The following is an 18,238-nucleotide window of genomic DNA, read 5'->3' on the forward strand; positions in this document are numbered from 1 at the left end:
GAGTACCTTCCCAACACTTTTAAGTATCACATCGCATATTTAGAATACCAATGCAACTATAATTTTATTATTTCATTTCACTGAGCCCCAGAAATCATAGTGGAAGAATGAGGTACAATGGGAATGGTGTCTGGCTGATGGCATCTCTTACGGCACAGCTACTGTGGGCTCAAGCCTGGGGAAGATTTCAGGGTGCAGTTTGCTGTGGCCCTCTTGAAGACTGGACCAGCTCCAGGGTGGGTCCTGTTCTGTGGAAGTGATTTTCCATCTGTCTGCCTTGCCTCCTGTCCCCGCAGGTGGAGCAGAGCCAGAAGCTGTCCTCAGGTCTAAACAAGCAGTTAGTTGTCTTCAGGCACTGAGGTTTGTCCCAAATCCTATCCATTGATTGGTCCCATTTTCAGTCTTTTGGAATATTTACCACACCAAATCTCAGTGATGTTTTACATGCCAAATACAAACGTTTTATCTTTTCCTTTTTAATTTTGTAGAATAACAGTAGCTGGGAAGAAAAGTATTTTGGTGATTATAGGTATAAAAAAACATTGCTTAAATATTTTTAAAATTTTAATTAGGGAGCTAGTGGTATAATGTTTAATAATAGCTTTTAAAATGTCCGCAGACGTAGTATATTTTAAAACATAGTTTATGACGAAGCTGCAGCTAACTAGCATGCTCATAATCAGAATGGTAATGTTTATTAATATTTTGTTTGCCTTTAGTAGCACAGTAATAATTCATCTTAAACAGAATTCAACAGTGAGCTTTGACACAAAGTGGAGCTTAATATTATTTTATTCGGATTTCTCTGAAATTAATCTTTTGCTAATCAGATTGGAAAGGCGGAGGCCGCCTTTGCCGCCGGCGTGGCTCAGGCGGTGCGGGCGGTGCCGGCGGGGAGACGGAAGCGCGATTTCCCTCAGGCATGCTGGGACTGCGAGTGCTCCGCCGCGCTTCCCGTCCGCCGGGGGCCCGCGGGCCGGGCCGCGATCCCTGCGGGCTGGGCCGCGATCCCTGCGGGCCCGGTGAGTGCCGGAGCCCGCCGCGGGTACCGGGGGGCGCAGCCCCCAACCCGCCGCTGCTCCTGCTCTTCCGCCCGCTCCTGCTGCTCCCTGCCTGCTCCTGCCTCTTCCCCCCGCTCCTGCTGCTCCCTGCCCGCTCCTGCTGCTCCCTGCCTGCTCCTGCCTCTTCCCCCCGCTCCTGCTGCTCCCTGCCCGCTCCTGCCTCTTCCCCCCGCTCCTGCTGCTCCCTGCCCGCTCCTGCCTCTTCCACCCGCTCCTGCTGCTCCCTGCCCGCTCCCTGCGCGGCTGTGGGGGCTTTGCTCGGCTTTGCGCGGGCAGGCCGCGGTGGGAGGCAGAGGTGTGCGGAGCTGTTCCTGACCCGGTGTGCGCCGGAGTACCTCCTCCTGCCGGGTACCTGCGAATTCGTGTGTGCCCGAGTGCTGCTGCATGGCACCGGCAGCATCTTTGGTTGTTAGAAGTGCATTTTGTAATCTCTGAAGGAGTTCGCGAGGTTGAGAACTCTTTTCTGTCTTGAAATTATTTCTTTTTCATTATTATTTTTAATGGCACAACTACAGTCGTCGCTTTTGCTTACTGGTTTTGGAGTTGTGATGTGCACGTGGTAGTTTTAATCATATTTAAAAGTTATTAAAATCTGTTTTGGAGATCATTTAATAGGTCATCTAATGCTCATACCTCTGTAGAAGTTATATATCTATTTATTTATCTGTCTTTATGCAGATGTGGTGTGGCACCCCCTTTCTGAGGAGATAAGGAGATAACCTTTTTATTTAACATAGCAAAATTATTTTGAAACTTCTGACTTCCTTGAAGGTCTGTGTCATTTCATTACTCGTTTTTTTGTGTTGTTTTTAAACCCAAGAATTTTATTTCTGAGAGCTCAGACAAAGCAATACAACAAATTTGTTTTTATTTGAGTACATTGCTTCTTAGCTGTACCAATAAAAGTTAGCTAGATGCTTGTAATTAATATGTTTAATGAATTAATTAAAATAAAATATAGCATTAATATTTTAAAATTGAGTTGATGATGGTCAGCACTTAGCCAAACAACAACGAGCCATGCTAATCTGGAGCAAGTCCATATTCATCAGCAGAATTAGGCTTTTTGGAATTGAGTCCGCTCATGCCTAAATCCAGGATCATAAATGATGAGCCTGATTTGTGCCTTTTACTGTGTTCCTGGTGAAGGGAACAGGATCCGTCTGCTGCAGCTGGTTTTAGTCACTATAGCAATCCAGGAGGGTTATAATTTGCTTTCTGTACATTAAAGCAGTCTTGAAATTGCTGCAGTGGATTAGATAGCACCTGCTGGCTGGGGAATCTGGGGAGGGTACAGAAGTAGAATAAAGGTCCTTGCCTCCTTCTTTAAGTAGTAAGCATTCAGACAAGATGCAGTACTTCTGGTTTTACTGCATATTGCTCTTTCTTCATTGTGGACAAATGGATGAAAGTATATAGGTGAGAATAATGGGTGAGTTGAGTAGTTAGAGTGTCACATAATTTGTTATTAAAATGAATGAAGATGCACAGAAGGTCTTGTCACTGATGAGTAAAAAATAATTGTGTCAGGAAACTTAGCCATGTGGTTTCCAGGAGATCTTGTTGCAAAAAGGTTCATGCTCTTATTTTCTCAGGATCTACTTTGTTGTAAAAATTGCTGGGTGGATGGGACTGTGACGCTGGCAGGGTTACTAGGAATGCTTCTTTGTGTTTTAAACCTTTTCTGTGTGAGTAGTCCTAGAATAAGTCTGATCTCAATTTAGTCTTCCTAGTAGAGCCTTGTGCTCCAGTATAAAATTTTAGAGCACAGTAGTAATTCATAATGTAGTTTGCAATGCTGATGATATAAAATGAAAAGGAAATGATCTTTCATAGGACAGCAGTAATGCTAAGGGGAGCTTGGGTCCTATAAAACTGTCAGCCAAGTGTCTCAGAAAAACACAGGATTACATTTCAGCGTACCTGCTTCTCACTTTTTGGATGGAAAATATTATGTTGCTTAAGTATAAATATATCATAGTAAGACATATATAGGGGACATAAAGCACGTAAAGCAGTCCTGTTTTCTTCATGTATGAGTGAGTGATTTTTGTGAGTGGATTGCAGTTTTGTTGATTGATCTATTGTGTGGTCATCTACTATATGGTAGTGGATATAGTTTGGCATATAATTCTTACATTCTCTATATAGAATTCTTCACCTCTAGTATTGATTTGTCTTCTCAGCAACATTTTTCTTTCATCAGTAAGGCATGAAAGGGTTGGATTTTTCCAATGAGACATATGGCAAAATGAAGATATTGTCTATAAAGTCTCGTCCACAGGAGGTTTTTCATAGTGTAAATAAACTGTTTGAGGAAGTGAGAGAAAAGACTTTTTCCAGCCCTCAGTCAGTACAGTGGTGGTGATGAGAGTTTCTAGTTTAAACTGGGACTAAAACAGGAATCGTTTTATCCACAACAGTTGCATTTGTGTCCATGGAATCAAACTAGAGTATGTGCTTGATACGTCCTTGTGTTTGTTTGTTGTGGGGTTTTTTTAATAGAATGCTTTCTTTTTTTAGTTAATAACACTGGCCAATGTCTGTGTGCTTTTAATTTCAGGTGGTGGGAAAATAAGAAACAAAATGAAGCCTTTCCAAAAGGTCTGTCTTTTCAAGAGCCTGCTTGCCAATTGCTGCTGTCACAGCCAACTTGACAGCTGTCTTCTCCCTCCTGTAGCAAAGAAGATAGGCTGCGTGATGGGACTGCACAGCCATGGATTTTGGAGGCCAAAGTCTTTATTGGACACAGCTAGATTCACTCTGTCTTTTAACAGTCGGCACAGGAAAAACCATCAGGATTCTCAAGCTTTGTGGAAGCATGAGGCTGTGCAGAAGTATCTGGAGACTCTAAGCAAGGAATACCAGCAGGTTAGTCATCAGTTAAGCGCAGACTCGTTAAATGACTTTGAGCAAAGAGCCCTGAGGAGAAGATGTGCCGATCTGTCCCCCATTGCAGCTGCATTTCAAGAAATCAAAGAGGCTGAAAGAGAAGTTCAGGAGTTAGAAGCGATGTGCTCAGGTAAACACATCTACCTGCTTGCTTCAGAACAGCAGCTGTGCTTGTGATAAATTTCATTGCCCAGCCTTTGAGGAAAGCTTGTGAGTAAGTTCAGCCAGCCCTGGAACACTCCCCCATTGTCCCTGCTCCTGGGAGCTTGTGTGCTGCAAGGGCTTTCTGCATGCAGCCACATTCTTCTGTTTTTCATCTCACCTCACTTTAGTTTGAGGTCTTAATATGGCAGTTTTGGGAGAGTAGGGATTGTCTGGAACCTCAGGGATAGCCATCTAACAGAAATAGTTGGGAAGCGTTTGTTTTGAGGTTATTTTTTGGTTGAACTGAGAGCAGTTTGAACTGGAGAAAAAAAAGTAGCGAGCCTAAAACCTTTGATAAGATGCAGACCTCAGCTGTGCTATTTAAAATGGGATTCCATCTGACCAGTTCAGTGATATTTATTGAGCAAATGACATGAAATTTCATTAGACTCTGAGTTGTCAGCTTCCAATTTAAATGGCAAAAGCTAATATTTCTTTGAAAATATTTGGGGAGTCCTTTAGGGAATAAAAAATGATGGTTGTTTAAGGAACTGCTGTTTTTCAATAGTCTGCTACAGAAGAAGTTGGGGTAAAAAAAAGTCAAAAATTGTCACTGTTTTTTGTACCATTTAGGAATAAGAAAGTACACAGGGAACAAATAAAAGAATTTACAAAATAAGTAGTGGTGCAACATTTGGGAAAACAACCCAAGTATTGTTACAAGTGTGAGGAAGTGCACACAGTAGGAAGGAAAAAAAGGCATCCATTCTGCTACAGTGGGAAGTATTAAGCCAACAGAGGGAAACACTGACCTGGGGAGAATGGGGATTGCATTAAAGCAGTGAAGGAGGGGAAAATCAAAGCACAGGAAAAATCGGTACCCAGCAGTGTAAATGGAGGAGGACAAAAGTTCATGGTACTTTTCAGAGGGAGAGACAGGGCATGTGGACAAAACAGTAAGAACATTCTGAAATTAAGATGTAAATGTAGCTTATTTATACAGGTAGAAAACACTTGTATACTTTACTTTTAAAAATAGATAGATGTTTATGCTTTTTGAAAAAAAAGTTATTTAAAATATTTTAAACCCCAACCCTCTCTAATTCTCTTCACTGGAGAAAAGAGTGAAGGAGACAAGATAAGAAATTTAATGTGGAAAAAGAAATATTCTTGAAAGAACTAAAAAGTATTAAGAAAACTCTGGAAAATTCATATTTCAAGTTAGAAAGGCTGTTTTTGGATCAAATAAATACAATGAAGAATTTTTCTAATTCCATAAATTATGATGCAGAGGGATGGAGTGAGTTCTAGTTGAAAGAAGGGAAAAGAATGGTAAAATATTACAGCCAATAAATTAATTGAGCCAAAATATTTTGTCTGTACCATTTATCCTGTTCCAAGTTAAAACACAGATGTCCCTTTCGTTTGGCCATTCACTGTTTTCCACTTAGCTCCCTAACTGACCCTCTTGTCTCTAGTACCTGAATTCCTGACAATTGCTGTAGGATTTTATATTTGCAACATTCAGTGAAGCAGAAAAATATTTCCCAGTTTCTCTCTGGTGATGTGAGTCACGAGGTAGGTTAAGTGAATTCTGTTTTGCAGGGAGGTAGGAATGAGACACCAATCCTTTGAACCTGAAGCTCATTGGTCACCACCAGACCATCTCTCAGCACTTTTGGCAGTAGTTATTTGATACTGTTTATCTAACTGATCAATAAACATACCTTTTGGACCAGCTGGTAGTGATTTGAGAGTCCAGTTTTGTGCTGCATCTGAGACAAACCTATAGTTTCCATGCTGGCCACAAGGCAGAAGGTTTTCACCTCCTCTTTGTTGTTTTGTTCCCTCACTTTTACTCCCAACTGCTCAAAACTGGCTTCAGCCATTCCCTCCTCATTTGTGTTGGTAATTGTCCAGTTGTAATTTAAATCTAGTTCCACTTGGCACGGTAAAAACATGCATTTTTTCAACCAGACTTACTTTTTTAATTTCAGTGAGTTGAATTGTTTCACTTTCTGGTGAGTAGAAATGTGGAAAGAAAGATGAAAAGGAGAGGGGGTTCTCTGTTTTAGCAGTGACAGGTTTTCCACTTGACTCCAACTGTCTTCCAAGTTTCTATTTAGTGTATAATCTATTACTACTGATCAGCATTTTTTGTTACTGTAACCTGGAGCCTCCATGGCAGAAAAGGCTAGGAACTTCTGTGGGCTTTAACTGAGAATGTGTCATAGTTTGTTAGTAAGCTCTAAAATGTGGGAAGGGGCAGTCTAATCACAGGTAAAATATCTGCTGCACCTTTTAGCACACCTGGAAAGTATGATCATTGAGTTAGCATGTGCATCCTAGCTTGGGCTGCTGGCAAAACACTACAAGCTTTTCTGTGCTGCAGTGCCTGTCTTTGGACAGCTGTGTTATAATTTGTGCTAGGTGAGATTGGCTTAACAATCTATTCCTGTTTTTGGAATTTAGAGCTAGACAGCAGAGATGAGAAACAACTTCTAGAACTTGCCTTAGAAGAGAAGAAAGGCCTGGATAAAAAAATGAATATGTTGTGCAGAAAGGTGAGCCTCAGGTAAAATTTTACAGCTTTGTAAATAAAGATGTCACAAAACCTTTCCTTTATGATCTTACCGATAGATTCTGACACTTGAGTTTAATGAAACAGAGGTCCAACTTCTGTATTTTTCCTGAAAAGAAGTGGCAACATTAATTATTAGTAAGCTTCTTAGTGACAATTGTGTCTTAAAAGATGATTAATTGAGTCATTTCTCTTGCTTGCTTGTCTGTCTGCAAATGCTGAAGGGGATTAAAAAAGTGGTGAGTCTGTGAGTCTGTGCTTCTGAGACTTGACATGACATCCTAGTAACTGTTTGTAGCAGTGGAGCATGTACTCTTGAAGGATTTCTGATTGGAACTTGCAGTCTTCATTTTCTCTTCAGCTGACAGCACCCCATGAGTGGGGAAAATATAAGCAAAGAAGTTGAAACAATTCTGTGGAGACCTCTGTGTTTGGGCTCACTTCTATACTAGACTGAAATAATAGGAAATGTGACTTTCTGAAAAACAAAATTAATGTAAAGATTGGTTGGGTTAGCTAATAACTTTGTTTGGGTAGGTAGGTAGCTGGGGCTGGGGTGGGTGACCTGGCACTTGACTTGGCAGGACTGGATTTTCAGCTAACTTTCATGTGGATGCACTAGTATGTTGCATTTCCACACTGACTGCACTGAGTTGCAAGTTTTTAGCCCTACTTAACTAGCTTGCCAAAGAAGTCAGTGGTTTTGTGTGCTCAGGCTGTGGCAATTGTGAAGGCTGGCTGTAAATTTGATTAAGAGAAGATCCAGGGTCATGAAGGAGATAATGGCATTCTTTTTTTTTTGTTTTTTTTCCAGCTTTTCCAGCTTCTAGTGCCAAAGGAAAAATATGATAGAAGTCCTGTCATATTAGAAGTGACAGCTGGCAGAACAACTGGAGGTCAGCAAAGCCCCTACAGTGAAGATTATTTCCAACCTCTATCCAACTCCATTAAACCTCTTATGGCTTATTCTTAATGCCTTTTTTATACTTTATTGGCATAAAGTAATACTTCCTAATGATGAGCATTAACCTGCCTAATGACTGGGGTTAGAGTTGCAGTTAAATCTAAAATCTGCTGTTTATGTGGTAACGCCTTTTAATTTTTAGGGGACATCTGCCAACAGTTCACTAAAGAAATGTTTGAGATGTACCAGAACTATGCCGACTACAAGCGTTGGACATTTGATGTTGTGAACTACACGCCAGCTGAGATAGGTACAGCAGTTCTTCAGAGGTTCCACCAAGACAATGCAGTTGAAAACAGTGTTTCTCTGCTCTATTTGTCACATGCTATTTGTCTCTCCAGGAGGCTTGCATCATGCTGCTGCTCATATTTCCGGAGAGAATGTCTACAGGCATCTGAAATATGAAGGAGGAACTCACCGAGTCCAGCGAATCCCTGAGATAGGCTTGTCGTCAAGAATGCAGCGTATTCACACTGGGACGATGTCAGTCATTGTCCTTCCTCAGCCAGAGGAGGTAAACTGTTCATTGGCATGGTAAGGTGGTGCTGAACCCCTGCTCACCCATTTTGGCATTGGAGTAGGTGTTATTTAAAACCATGTTACTGTTTTGGGGGTTTCACTGATAACCATGTGCTTTGTGCAAGTCCCAGTAAGTGAACCACAAGTGCTTTGACTCTGGGTGGTGATAGTCCTTGGCTCTGTACCTTATATGAATAAATGGATCATCAGGAGCAACTTTGCAGAGATTTGCTGTTGCCTGAAATGGCATGTGAGTGATCATTTCATTAAATGTTCCAGCCCCAACACTGACAAGGCTCACTGCTATGAGTAAGCCAATTTTAAATTACATCATGTTTTAAGACACAGAATATATCCAAGAAAGTACTCAGTGTTGCATAGTAATGTGATTCTATACATCCTTTTGATTTTTTTTGTTTCATTTAAACTACTGGTGTCCTTCTCTGATAAATCAAGCACAGTCTCCTTTGAATGTGAATGAGTGGTTGGCTAGTCTGTCTGAGACCTCTCTGATACCAAGAGTTCTCACTTAGACCACCAATTTACACAGAAAAAAAGCACAACAGATCCTGTAGGCTTTTCCTACACCTTCTCCTGCTCCTTCATAATACTTTCCTTGCAACACTGATCAGATCTGAATGTTCCTTTCCCATCTATTGAGCTCAAACTATGGTCCAGGTCATCATGGACTCCTATTTCCAGTGTGGCAATCCTTACTTGAATGAGTCTGGATATACCTATTTTCTCCTCAGATGATTCTAAGTACTGTTGCAAGAATCATTCAGGCTTGACTCATGAACAAGGTCCTTGCGCTGATGTTTAGAAGTGGGTTTTAAATATTTGCTTATTTCTTAGTCTCTCTGCCAAAGCTAGTGTTTTTGCAAAACAGTGATTTTGTTTAGTTTCAGACACACGCATACCTTGTTTTCTGAAGGACCTGGAGTAAAAGTTTGAAAAACTAAGTGAAATCTTTAAGGCATTATTTGCTTTTCAGAGATATTTGCCACTGCGTTTTTTAAATTCTAATGATTGACTGTTACTTAGTACAGTTGTAAAGGAGCAGTTTTTTGAGAAGTGATTTCTTATTAATGCTGAGTGTCACTGACAGGAAGTAGTAATTTTCTTTGATTCTAGGTTGATGTTAAAGTGGATCCCAAAGATTTGCGTATAGATACATTCAGAGCCAGAGGAGCAGGAGGGCAACATGTTAACAAAACTGATAGTGCTGTGAGGATTGTGCACCTTCCCACAGGTGAGTCTGGCTGTACTTTTAATCACACTGAATCTGTATCTTGAAAAGGAAGCTTTTGATCCTGCAGGTGGTCTCTTGCAGGGCTTTTTTATACCAAATAAAGAGAAGTAGCCCCTTCCGGTTCTTTCCCTCTTGTAGTCAGGCAATATGATAAAGGGGCTGTATACCAGGGGCAGAGTGATGGAGGGTAACAGGGACAGGGTAGAAGATGTAAATAATTTGCACTGTGTGCTCTGTACCTTCAGCAGTAATGGCCACTGGCAAGCAAGGGCATGCTTAGCCTTGCTGGAATCTGTGCAGTTACATAACTGATAAAAAGAAGTCTTGAAGATTTTCAATCAATACTAGATAATGCTATCATATGTTGGATAGAAAGGAAAATGTACATTGATGAGAAGGTACTGTGTAGACTGAACCACCCTGTCTTTTTTGGGATGTGTTTTGTTGGAACTCAGTGAGCTTCTCTCTGTATAGATGCAGAATTGCTTTTAGGCACAGGAAATTCCAGTAATGACCTGAAAACAGCTGTTCCTTATATGCCTTTTTCTTTTAGAAATCAAACGAGAAGTTATACATTTGTTTTAAAGATCTTTATTTTGTTTTAGCTCATTTTTCATAATTAAGTTAAAGACTCACCAGTGTTGATTTGGCACTCCTTTCTCCTAGAATAATGAATTTTCCACCCTCCAAGAGCTTACCTGGACCAAGATTTTAAAAACTTGTGTTACAGTCTTTTAAATATGCTCTTGTAGACTGTTCAAATTGCATTTTTAACATATGACAGCTAATTGGAGTGAACTCAGTTTCTAGAGGCAATGTCAGAAACTTGTTTGCTTCATGAAATTTTAAAATACCCCTGACTTTTCCGTAGCACAGAACAAAGCCTCCCGGTGCAGCTGTGACAAGTTTAAAAACACACTAATGGTTCTGGCCAGTGTGTTAAAATTACTTTTTATCCTACAGCTGGAAGGCCCTACAAACCAGCACTCCAGTGGGTTTCATTTGCCTAATGCGTTAGAATTAATTCAGCTTGTTTGTTCTTTGTTATAATGGGCTCTTGGGTGCCTCTGTGAAGGACTGGCAGTTGAGTGCCAGCAGGAGCGGTCGCAGCAGATGAACAAGGAAATAGCTCTGCGGACACTGAGAGCTAAGCTGTACCAGCAGGTCATTGAAAAGCAGCTCAGTCAAGAGCAGAGTGCCAGGAAACTGCAGGTGAGGACAAGTGGTGCCTGGGATCTGGAGAGGGGGTTGTGTTGTGGATTTGTTTCTGATTTCTTTGGGTGACGGGGACAGAACAAGTGAGAGTGTGTGTCTAACTAGGAGTGCTTGCAAGGGAGGAGAATCTTACACTTAAAATGGTAAGCCTGCCTTTACTTACCCCAGTTCAATGCTATTGTAGACTTCTCAGGCAATGGAAGTAAGACATCAACTGTGGCTGGAAAGAAGAGTCAGAAGTCTGGCTGAAATTTTTCAAAAGAGAAAATTCAACATCATGTACTGAATGCTGCCGTTAAGGCCAGGGTTACACAAATTAAGCATCAGTAAAAAGTTACATTCAATGAAAAGTAGGATCAGGAGTTCTCAGAAGTTTCTAATGGAGAGTATTTTAAGTCCATACAGAGCTTTTGAGAGAAACAAGTAAATAAACAATCCTACCACCATGCAATTAAGTACCTGCTTATTTGATACAGTTTAGGAAACATTTTGAGGTAACATTTTGAAACAGCCTCTGGAAAAGTTACTTCAGGTTAGGTTGCAAAGTGTGCTTTTTTCTTAAAATGTCTTGTCATTCTTTTCCCATTCTTTGAGTATTTTCCCATTTGTCGTTCAAACTTCAACAGTGATCTATTGGAATAGAAATGCTTTAGAATATTACTCAGTACTCCAGATTTTCCAGCTCAGCTATTAAATCACTTTATTCTGGGTTGCATTTAAGCATACTGTCCCTGCAGATTATTAACCCCATGGTTGTAAGCAGTGTGCCATTTATCTTTTGTTATTACAGTAGTTTCACGAATACAAGCCGCACGGATTATAAGCCGCACCCCCGGTGCCTCGACAATGTTGCTGTCTTTGTCAATAGATAAGCCGCACCCCGAATATTAGCCGCACTTTCGTTCGTCGCGAGAATCCGTGCGCAGCTTTCACAAATTGGCCAATTAGTAAGAGGATCGCGGCATAGCGGGCTTTACTGGCTCGGGGCGGGGCCAGGAAGGCTCGGCCCGCTCATGGTTGCCGACGGGGCCGGGTGGCCCAGCTCAGCGCCACGGCTCGGCGGGGCTGGCCGGGTGGTGCTGCCGCCGCCGCAGGGCTCGCTGGCACCCCTCTCCCGTCAGCACCGCCCCGCTGCCGCGTTCGCTCGCCCGGCTGGCAGGGCTGCCGCCGCCGGGCTCGCCGCCCACCCCGCTGCCGCTTTCGCTCGCCCCGCGCCGCGCCTCGCGAGCGCCGCGCCCGCCCCGCGGCGCTTTCGCGGCTCGCGGCGGCGCTTTCGCGGCTCGCGGCTCGCGGCTCGCGGCGGCGCTTTCGCGGCTCGCGGCGGCGCTTTCGCGGCTCGCGGCTCGCGGTGGCGCTTTCGCGGCTCGCGGCTCGCGGCGGCGCTTTCACGGCTCGCGGCTCGCGGCGGCGCTTTCGCTCGCCGGGCGGCGCTTTCGCGAGCGCCGCTTTCGCTCGCCCCGCCGGCAGGGCTGCCGCCGCCGCCACCAGGCTCGCCGGCCGCCCCCTCCCGTCTGCACCGCCGCCACGTTTCCTCGCCCTGGCCGGCACTGCAGGCCCCCGCACCGCCGGGCTCCCCCACGCTGCTGGCCCCGATTCTGCTGGGCTTCCCCCGCTGCCAGGCAGCCCCACCCGCCGGCCTTCCTGCTTCTGCCATGCTCCCCTGCACTGCTAGCCCCAGTTCTCCCGGACTCCCCCACCCTGCTGGCCCGGGCTCTGCCGCCCCCCCTGCCCCGCCCTGCTGGCTCAGGCTCTGCCGCCCGCCCCCACACTGCTGGCCCCGCCTCTGCCAGGCTTTCCCACCTCTGCCGGGGCCGGCCGGGCTCCAGCTTGGCTTGGGGCTGCCGCGGGCTCTCACTTCCATGTTGGCAGCTTTTAGAATTTTGTTAATAGATTAGCCGCCCCGGAATATTAGCCGCACTTCCGGGTTTCCACCAAAATTTTGGTCAAATTGGTGCGGCTTGTATTCGTGAAATTACTGTAATTTCAGTCTGAGAGCCTTCAAAGCTGCATAAAGGACTTGTATTTATATTTGTATTAATATTTGTATCAATATTTATATCTATATGCATATATTAATATGATATAGATATTAATGTTTTATATATTTTATGTGTATTTATATTTATGTACATTTTTATATATTTATATTTATGTACATTTATATTTATATTTATATTACTAGTGTGGAAAATCAGGCAAAAGTCAATTACCTTTCCTAATGTTTCAGATTATTCTAGAAATTCCATGTTCTAAAATACACGTTTTGAGTGCAGATGAAATTTTTACCTAATCCCACTGAAATGGACACCTGTTTGTTTCTTTGAGCATTTTTTAGCATTTAATTCTCCATTTTAGCAGAGACCACAGTGTTTAGTGAAGTGTTTAACCCCAACAGTGCTACATTTGGGTTTCTGCTTCAAAAGTTAGAATTGCTGTTTGCACTCTCACGCTTCACCACTAGAGGGTAACTTAACTTCTTAACTCTAGCTCTCTTTTGGTGCTGATTTCTGACAGCCACACGTTAACTGTGCTGCTTCTGTTATTAATGGAGCAAATTTTCATTTTTTTGTGTGGAAGCTACAACCCTCCCTCCCCCTAGAAAACCCCATTTGTGTATTTTTTTTGAAGTAAGGACTTCTGTACCTTACATGACCTTTGAGAGTTACGTGGTTCTTTCAGCTACAGAGCTGGGACAGAAATGTGCTTTAGGATAGAGAAACTTGGTCTGTGATACAGTGTCACAAACAATACAGTTCAGTAATGCCACAATATTTTTAAATATCCCATGTGCCAAGCCAGTGACCACTAGGTTGGTAGTTGGAACAGGCTGATCCATTACGGTTTATTTTAAGTATCCTGTCCTAGAGAAGTATTTGTTCTTTTTAAAAACACAACAGATTTTGTTTTTTCCTGCTTTGCTGCAGTTGGGAACAAGAGCCCAGTCAGAGAGAATTCGTACTTACAACTTCACCCAGGACAGAGTCACTGACCACAGGATCTCCTATGATGCACGAAATATTAAGGTAAGGGTTGCTTATGAGAATATTTAGATACTTAGGTTTAGCATAGGAAGAAAAAAATTAAATTAGTGAGCACAACTTATATATATATATGAAGAAAGTAACCAGTTGTGCTCTGACAGAATACTAGATTTAGAAAGCTTAAACTTTCTTTCTTGCCTTCTTGTAGTCTTAGAGATTACTGGCACAGGCCATAGCTCACTGGCCTACTTCTCTGTGTGTTTTTCTCCTGCTATATGAGTGGAAAGTGATCAAGCATGTAGTTCCATGAGTCCTTTTACCAAACTGGGCAAGTGGCATTTGAGATTCTTGAAGCATAGTACATCAAAACCAAAAACCTGACAGGAAAGACTTTTTTTTTTTTTGTTGGGCCATTCTTTCCTCCTCCTAATGCTGGAGTAAAGAAGAAGAAGAGCTTTTATGTTTGCATCACAGGCCACAGTTAAAAGAAACTGAAACTGCATGTTTTCATTTTAAGATTATCTAAGATCTTGTTTCTGAGTAAATATCTACATATGGCTTGAATGTTACTGATTGTTCAACCTGCAAAAGAGAAAGCTTTGGGATGACCTCATTGCAGCCTTCCCTCAAAAGGATCCTACAAGAAAGAGGGAGATTTTTACAAGAGTAACAAAAGTGACGGGACAAGGGGGAATAGCTTCAAACTAAAATAGGGTATATTTAGATTAGATATTAGGAAAAAATTCTTTACTGTGAGGGTGAAGAAACGCTGGAGCAGGTTACCTCCCAGGGAAGCTGTGGATGCCTCATCTTTGGAAGTTTCAAGGCCAGGTTGGATGGGGCTTTGAGCAACCTGGTTTAGTAAAGATGTCCCTGCCCATGCCAGGGTGGGGTTGGAACTGGATGATCTTTACTGTACCTTCCAACCCAGACCATTCTATGATTCTATTTATTGGGGGTTTTTACAATGGGAAAAAAAGTCCTACTAATGGATTTTTTGGTATTAAAATTATGAAAAACAAAGTTTAGGGTGATCCCTCTGTATTTTGGCTTAGGTATCTAGTTTGCTGTAAGTGCTGTTGCATAAGGAGCAACACTTTTCAAACTATCCACAGGTGTCCTGGGTAACTGCAGAGAATTCAGGACATACTGAATGGTTCATAGTAATTGGAGTGCAGAATATCCATGGCAGAGGAAATAGTTCCATGATTGCATGACAGTGGCTTTTGCTATTCAGTTGCTTAGTGTTTGGATCTTTCTTGAGTGAAACTGGAACCATAAACTGCCTAACAAGAGTTAATTGAGCTTTGCTTGCAAAATAGCCTCATTCTTGCCATGGACAACAGTATTTGAATTAGGTTCCTCAATCCTTGATTGTTCTTGCAGGGAATTTTCATGTAAGTGCAAGGGTTACACAAAAGCAGGGCAGTAGCTGTTTCTGTTGCTGCCGGAATCCATCAGGCTGCTGATGTCCTGCTGCTGTCCACCACTGCTGCTTTCGCGTGGGAGGGAGGGACCTTCAAGGATGAGCAAGTGGAGAGACTGCAGGCCAAGTGCATGTCAGGGATCTGAGTAGTTGGTGTTTCAGAATAGTGCTGAAGGACAGCCAGTAATGCTTTTGTCTGCTTTTTTAATAGGAAATTCTAAGTGGGAAAGAAGCACTGGATAAGCTAATCAACAGACTACTGGAGTTTGCAGAGATAGAGGCTGTCACCCAATATCTAGAAAATTTGCAGGCTTTAGAAGGAGGAGGCTGAAGACCAAGTAGAATTAAAAGAGAATTGTTGTGTTTGGTAGCCAAATAAAAGAGATGTGTTTTTTAGATGATATGTTGATTAAAACCTATTTCTCTGTTTTTCAGTGTGTGATCCTATTCTTTTTGTATATTGGTGGGTTGAATTTATTGCAGCAGCCCTGGCAGAAAAGCATCAGCTTGGAGTTCTGTGTGCACACTCCTCCTGTCTTGGCAGCTGGGCTTTGTTAAGCTGGTCCTTCTCTTGACTTTATTACAGCTGGAAAGGCACAGAATTGTGGTGGTGGAGCAGAATAAATACCACATAGTGCATTTTTTGTTTGGTGGTGGGAGATGTTCCTTTCCAGGTGAAAGAAACTGAGCTCCCCTAGTCTAGAACTTGGCCTCATGAATACTATTTTTTTTCTGCTGTTGTGTGAGCTTCCTAAATTAAATCCTTTAGAAATAAATTTTTTATTATGACGCTTTATTTTTTTAGGGTAAATATACAAAAGCAAAAGGAGTGAAGAGGCCAGAATGTTAAGAGAGAAGCCTGTTAAATTTCTTCCAAGAATCCTTGGGTCAGCTTGTGGTGGGACTGGCCCATGTGCTGCAGTGGTTTGTAGAAGTACATGCTCTAGTTTTTTATTAAGTTTATGAGGTAACAGGCAACTCCCTGGCTCCTGGCAGAGAAAACGAGTTCATACTGCAGATGCACTTCAGCAAACCAGGTAGCTCTGGAATTCAGCTCCTGTCTTTGGGATTGTCTGCCTTTGCCTGTCCTTGAGGGGATCCAGATGTCTACAGGGCACACTGAGCTCTGACAAGACTTGTGCTGATGTTTTGCCCTGCACATGTGCAGTGCTGGCAGGCACTGAGCACAGGCAGGCACTCCTTGTAGGCCTGACTTAGGAATGCTCCGTGCTCAGGGTACTGCAAAGATTGGTGCTCTGCTCAGCTGGGTTCACTTGCCAGATCGTGGCATCTTCTTTTCATCCTGTTTGTCCCAGGTTCTGCTGGAAAGCTGCTCTGTACTGTCTTCTGTACAAGAAGAACCAGTTAATTGTTTCAATTTAAATTATGCCTTGTGGTTGATTTATATTTTCATATTTGTTTTGTAATCAGGATTAATGTGTGGGGAAATGTTCTTCTAAAGGGTGTAGTTCTTACTGCTGTATATAGAGCAACAATTGTAATATTATTCAGCTGTATTTAGAAAGACAGAATTTGTAACAGGAAGAAAGCAGGAAAATTATACTCTTCCATTCTGCAATTATTTTCCGATTCTTTTGTGTGTTCTTATCAGCAAGCTTTGTCTGACAATTTCTCTCTTGCTTCCAACACTTTAATTACAAAAGCTTTGGGGCTTCGGTTGAGTTGGTTGGTTTTTTTGTTAATTGGTAGCTCTGCAAGTCAATCAGGAAACTTCTTACCGTGCAATTCAGGATTAATTTGGACTTTGACTTCTTTCAGTAAGCAGTCCAGAAAAAGAACCCTCCAGAGACATCTGCAACTGAACTTATACTTCTTGCAGTGCCAACAGACTGGCAATAACGAATATGATCTGTAATAGGAAAATATTCAGCTAACATGGTTATCCAATTACCATGCTCACTTTCATTATGCAATTAAATGCACCAATTAATTTTATTAATTATATCTCTCAAACATTTCTAACTTTCTCTTAGGAACTTCTTAAAATTTTTTAAATAAAAAGATTCCACTTCCAGGATTAGTTAGTGCCTATGAAGTTCTGTAGCATGAAATGTTTTTGAAACACTTAAAAATATGAGCCTTGTTTATTTTACTGGAAGATAGAGAGTAGTATTTCTGCAGGACCTTGTGGATATTTATGATTGATCAATTTTCTGTAGCCCTTTTTTGTTGATGGTTTTGTGCAGAGTGATGAGAAGAAAGAAAGCAGACAGCATCTCCCCTCTTTACTAAGTTTTGGATGTCCCAAATATAGGTATTGAAATTTAGAAGCTGAGCCTCTTCCGTCAGCCTGGCCAGGAGATCCTGAAGGGTCTTTGTCCTAAGCTTTTCCTGCAAATGCATATACATGTGTATGTCAGCAAAATACCCCTATGACAGTTTGAGATAGAGTGGAAACACTTCTACTGGAGGCCACTGTGTGCAATGCTCTGCTTTGCTAAAACCAGATATATTTGCTTTTCCTTATTGAGAACACATTATTTGAAACTGTTTTCTCCAAACTTAAAAAATACTTGAAGCCATATTTTATTCTAAGCTCTTTCACTCCAGCCTTTCTGTGGGATTAAAGAGCTGAGAGATTGTGTTTGACCACGGCCTGGCACTTGTCCAGAAGGAAGGGATGTGCAGCAGAACACTGCTGTTTCTGAGGTGTTTTCAGGATGGAATATTTCAGCTTGGGCTTTTTGGTTCCTACAAGCAATCAGGACTTTCAGCATCGAAATCAACAGCAGGAAAAATTACAGTAACAAAGCACGGGGAGGAAAAGGGAAACAGTGTCTTGGGAAGAAACAAATAGCCCCGGGAACAGCACAACAGGGCAAGAGGAGATTCTTCTGCTCCAAACAGCCTTCTCCTGCAGCTTTCCCTGTCAAATAGGGCCACAACAAACATGAACTACCAGCTCTCCGCCTGGCTTCCCCCCAGCACCATCTGGGGACCTTACCCATGGACGTCACATCACAGGTTGTGCAGGGCACCAGCTTCACCACTCTGCAGATCCTGCTGATTGATTGGAAATGCAGCTCTTGGATCTCTTTCATTTCTCTGCTGAGGCCTCACACAGCAGCATCTCACCCAGCCAGCAAGGAAGCCAGACAAAAGCTGTGTGTGCCTGGAAGGAGCAGCCCTTCCATGGCAGAATGTTTACCCTGCAAAAGGAGAGCAGCCCGGGTACCTCGCCT

At 42.5% G+C, this 18,238-nt stretch overlaps 1 protein-coding gene across 6 annotated transcripts; it reads left to right on the forward strand.

Annotated features, from left to right (window-relative positions):
- Positions 1 to 890: 890 nt before the first annotated feature.
- Positions 891 to 18,191, forward strand: MTRF1 (mitochondrial translation release factor 1). Of its 6 annotated transcripts, XM_033051633.2 has the most exons (12): positions 934 to 1,022; positions 1,740 to 1,832; positions 3,625 to 3,665; positions 3,742 to 4,083; positions 6,570 to 6,661; positions 7,493 to 7,574; positions 7,785 to 7,892; positions 7,984 to 8,156; positions 9,296 to 9,413; positions 10,489 to 10,625; positions 13,553 to 13,651; positions 15,247 to 15,469. In XM_033051633.2, exons 4-12 carry the CDS (start codon positions 3,762 to 3,764, stop codon positions 15,364 to 15,366), a joined length of 1,251 nt encoding a protein of 416 aa, XP_032907524.1. In that variant the 5' UTR covers positions 934 to 1,022; positions 1,740 to 1,832; positions 3,625 to 3,665; positions 3,742 to 3,761; the 3' UTR covers positions 15,367 to 15,469. The 6 variants fall into 6 exon arrangements, with proteins under 6 accessions (XP_032907519.1, XP_032907518.1, XP_032907524.1 ...); XM_033051629.2 differs by having other exon boundaries at positions 3,625 to 4,083; XM_033051630.2 differs by lacking the exon at positions 934 to 1,022 and adding an exon at positions 1,337 to 1,356 and having other exon boundaries at positions 3,625 to 4,083.
- Positions 18,192 to 18,238: the final 47 nt, after the last annotated feature.

The sequence above is a fragment of the Catharus ustulatus genome, chromosome 2 (assembly GCF_009819885.2).
Source record: "Catharus ustulatus isolate bCatUst1 chromosome 2, bCatUst1.pri.v2, whole genome shotgun sequence".
NCBI classification, from domain to species: domain Eukaryota; kingdom Metazoa; phylum Chordata; class Aves; order Passeriformes; family Turdidae; genus Catharus; species Catharus ustulatus.

Coding starts and splice junctions, on each gene's coding strand:
- MTRF1 (XM_033051627.2), top strand. CDS start 923: ATGCTGGGACTGCGAGTGCTCCGCCGCGCTTCCCGTCCGCCGGGGGCC. Junction 4,084..6,569: donor GTTAGAAGCGATGTGCTCAG/GTAAACACATCT, acceptor TTTGGAATTTAG/AGCTAGACAGCAGAGATGAG. Junction 13,652..15,246: donor ATGATGCACGAAATATTAAG/GTAAGGGTTGCT, acceptor CTTTTTTAATAG/GAAATTCTAAGTGGGAAAGA.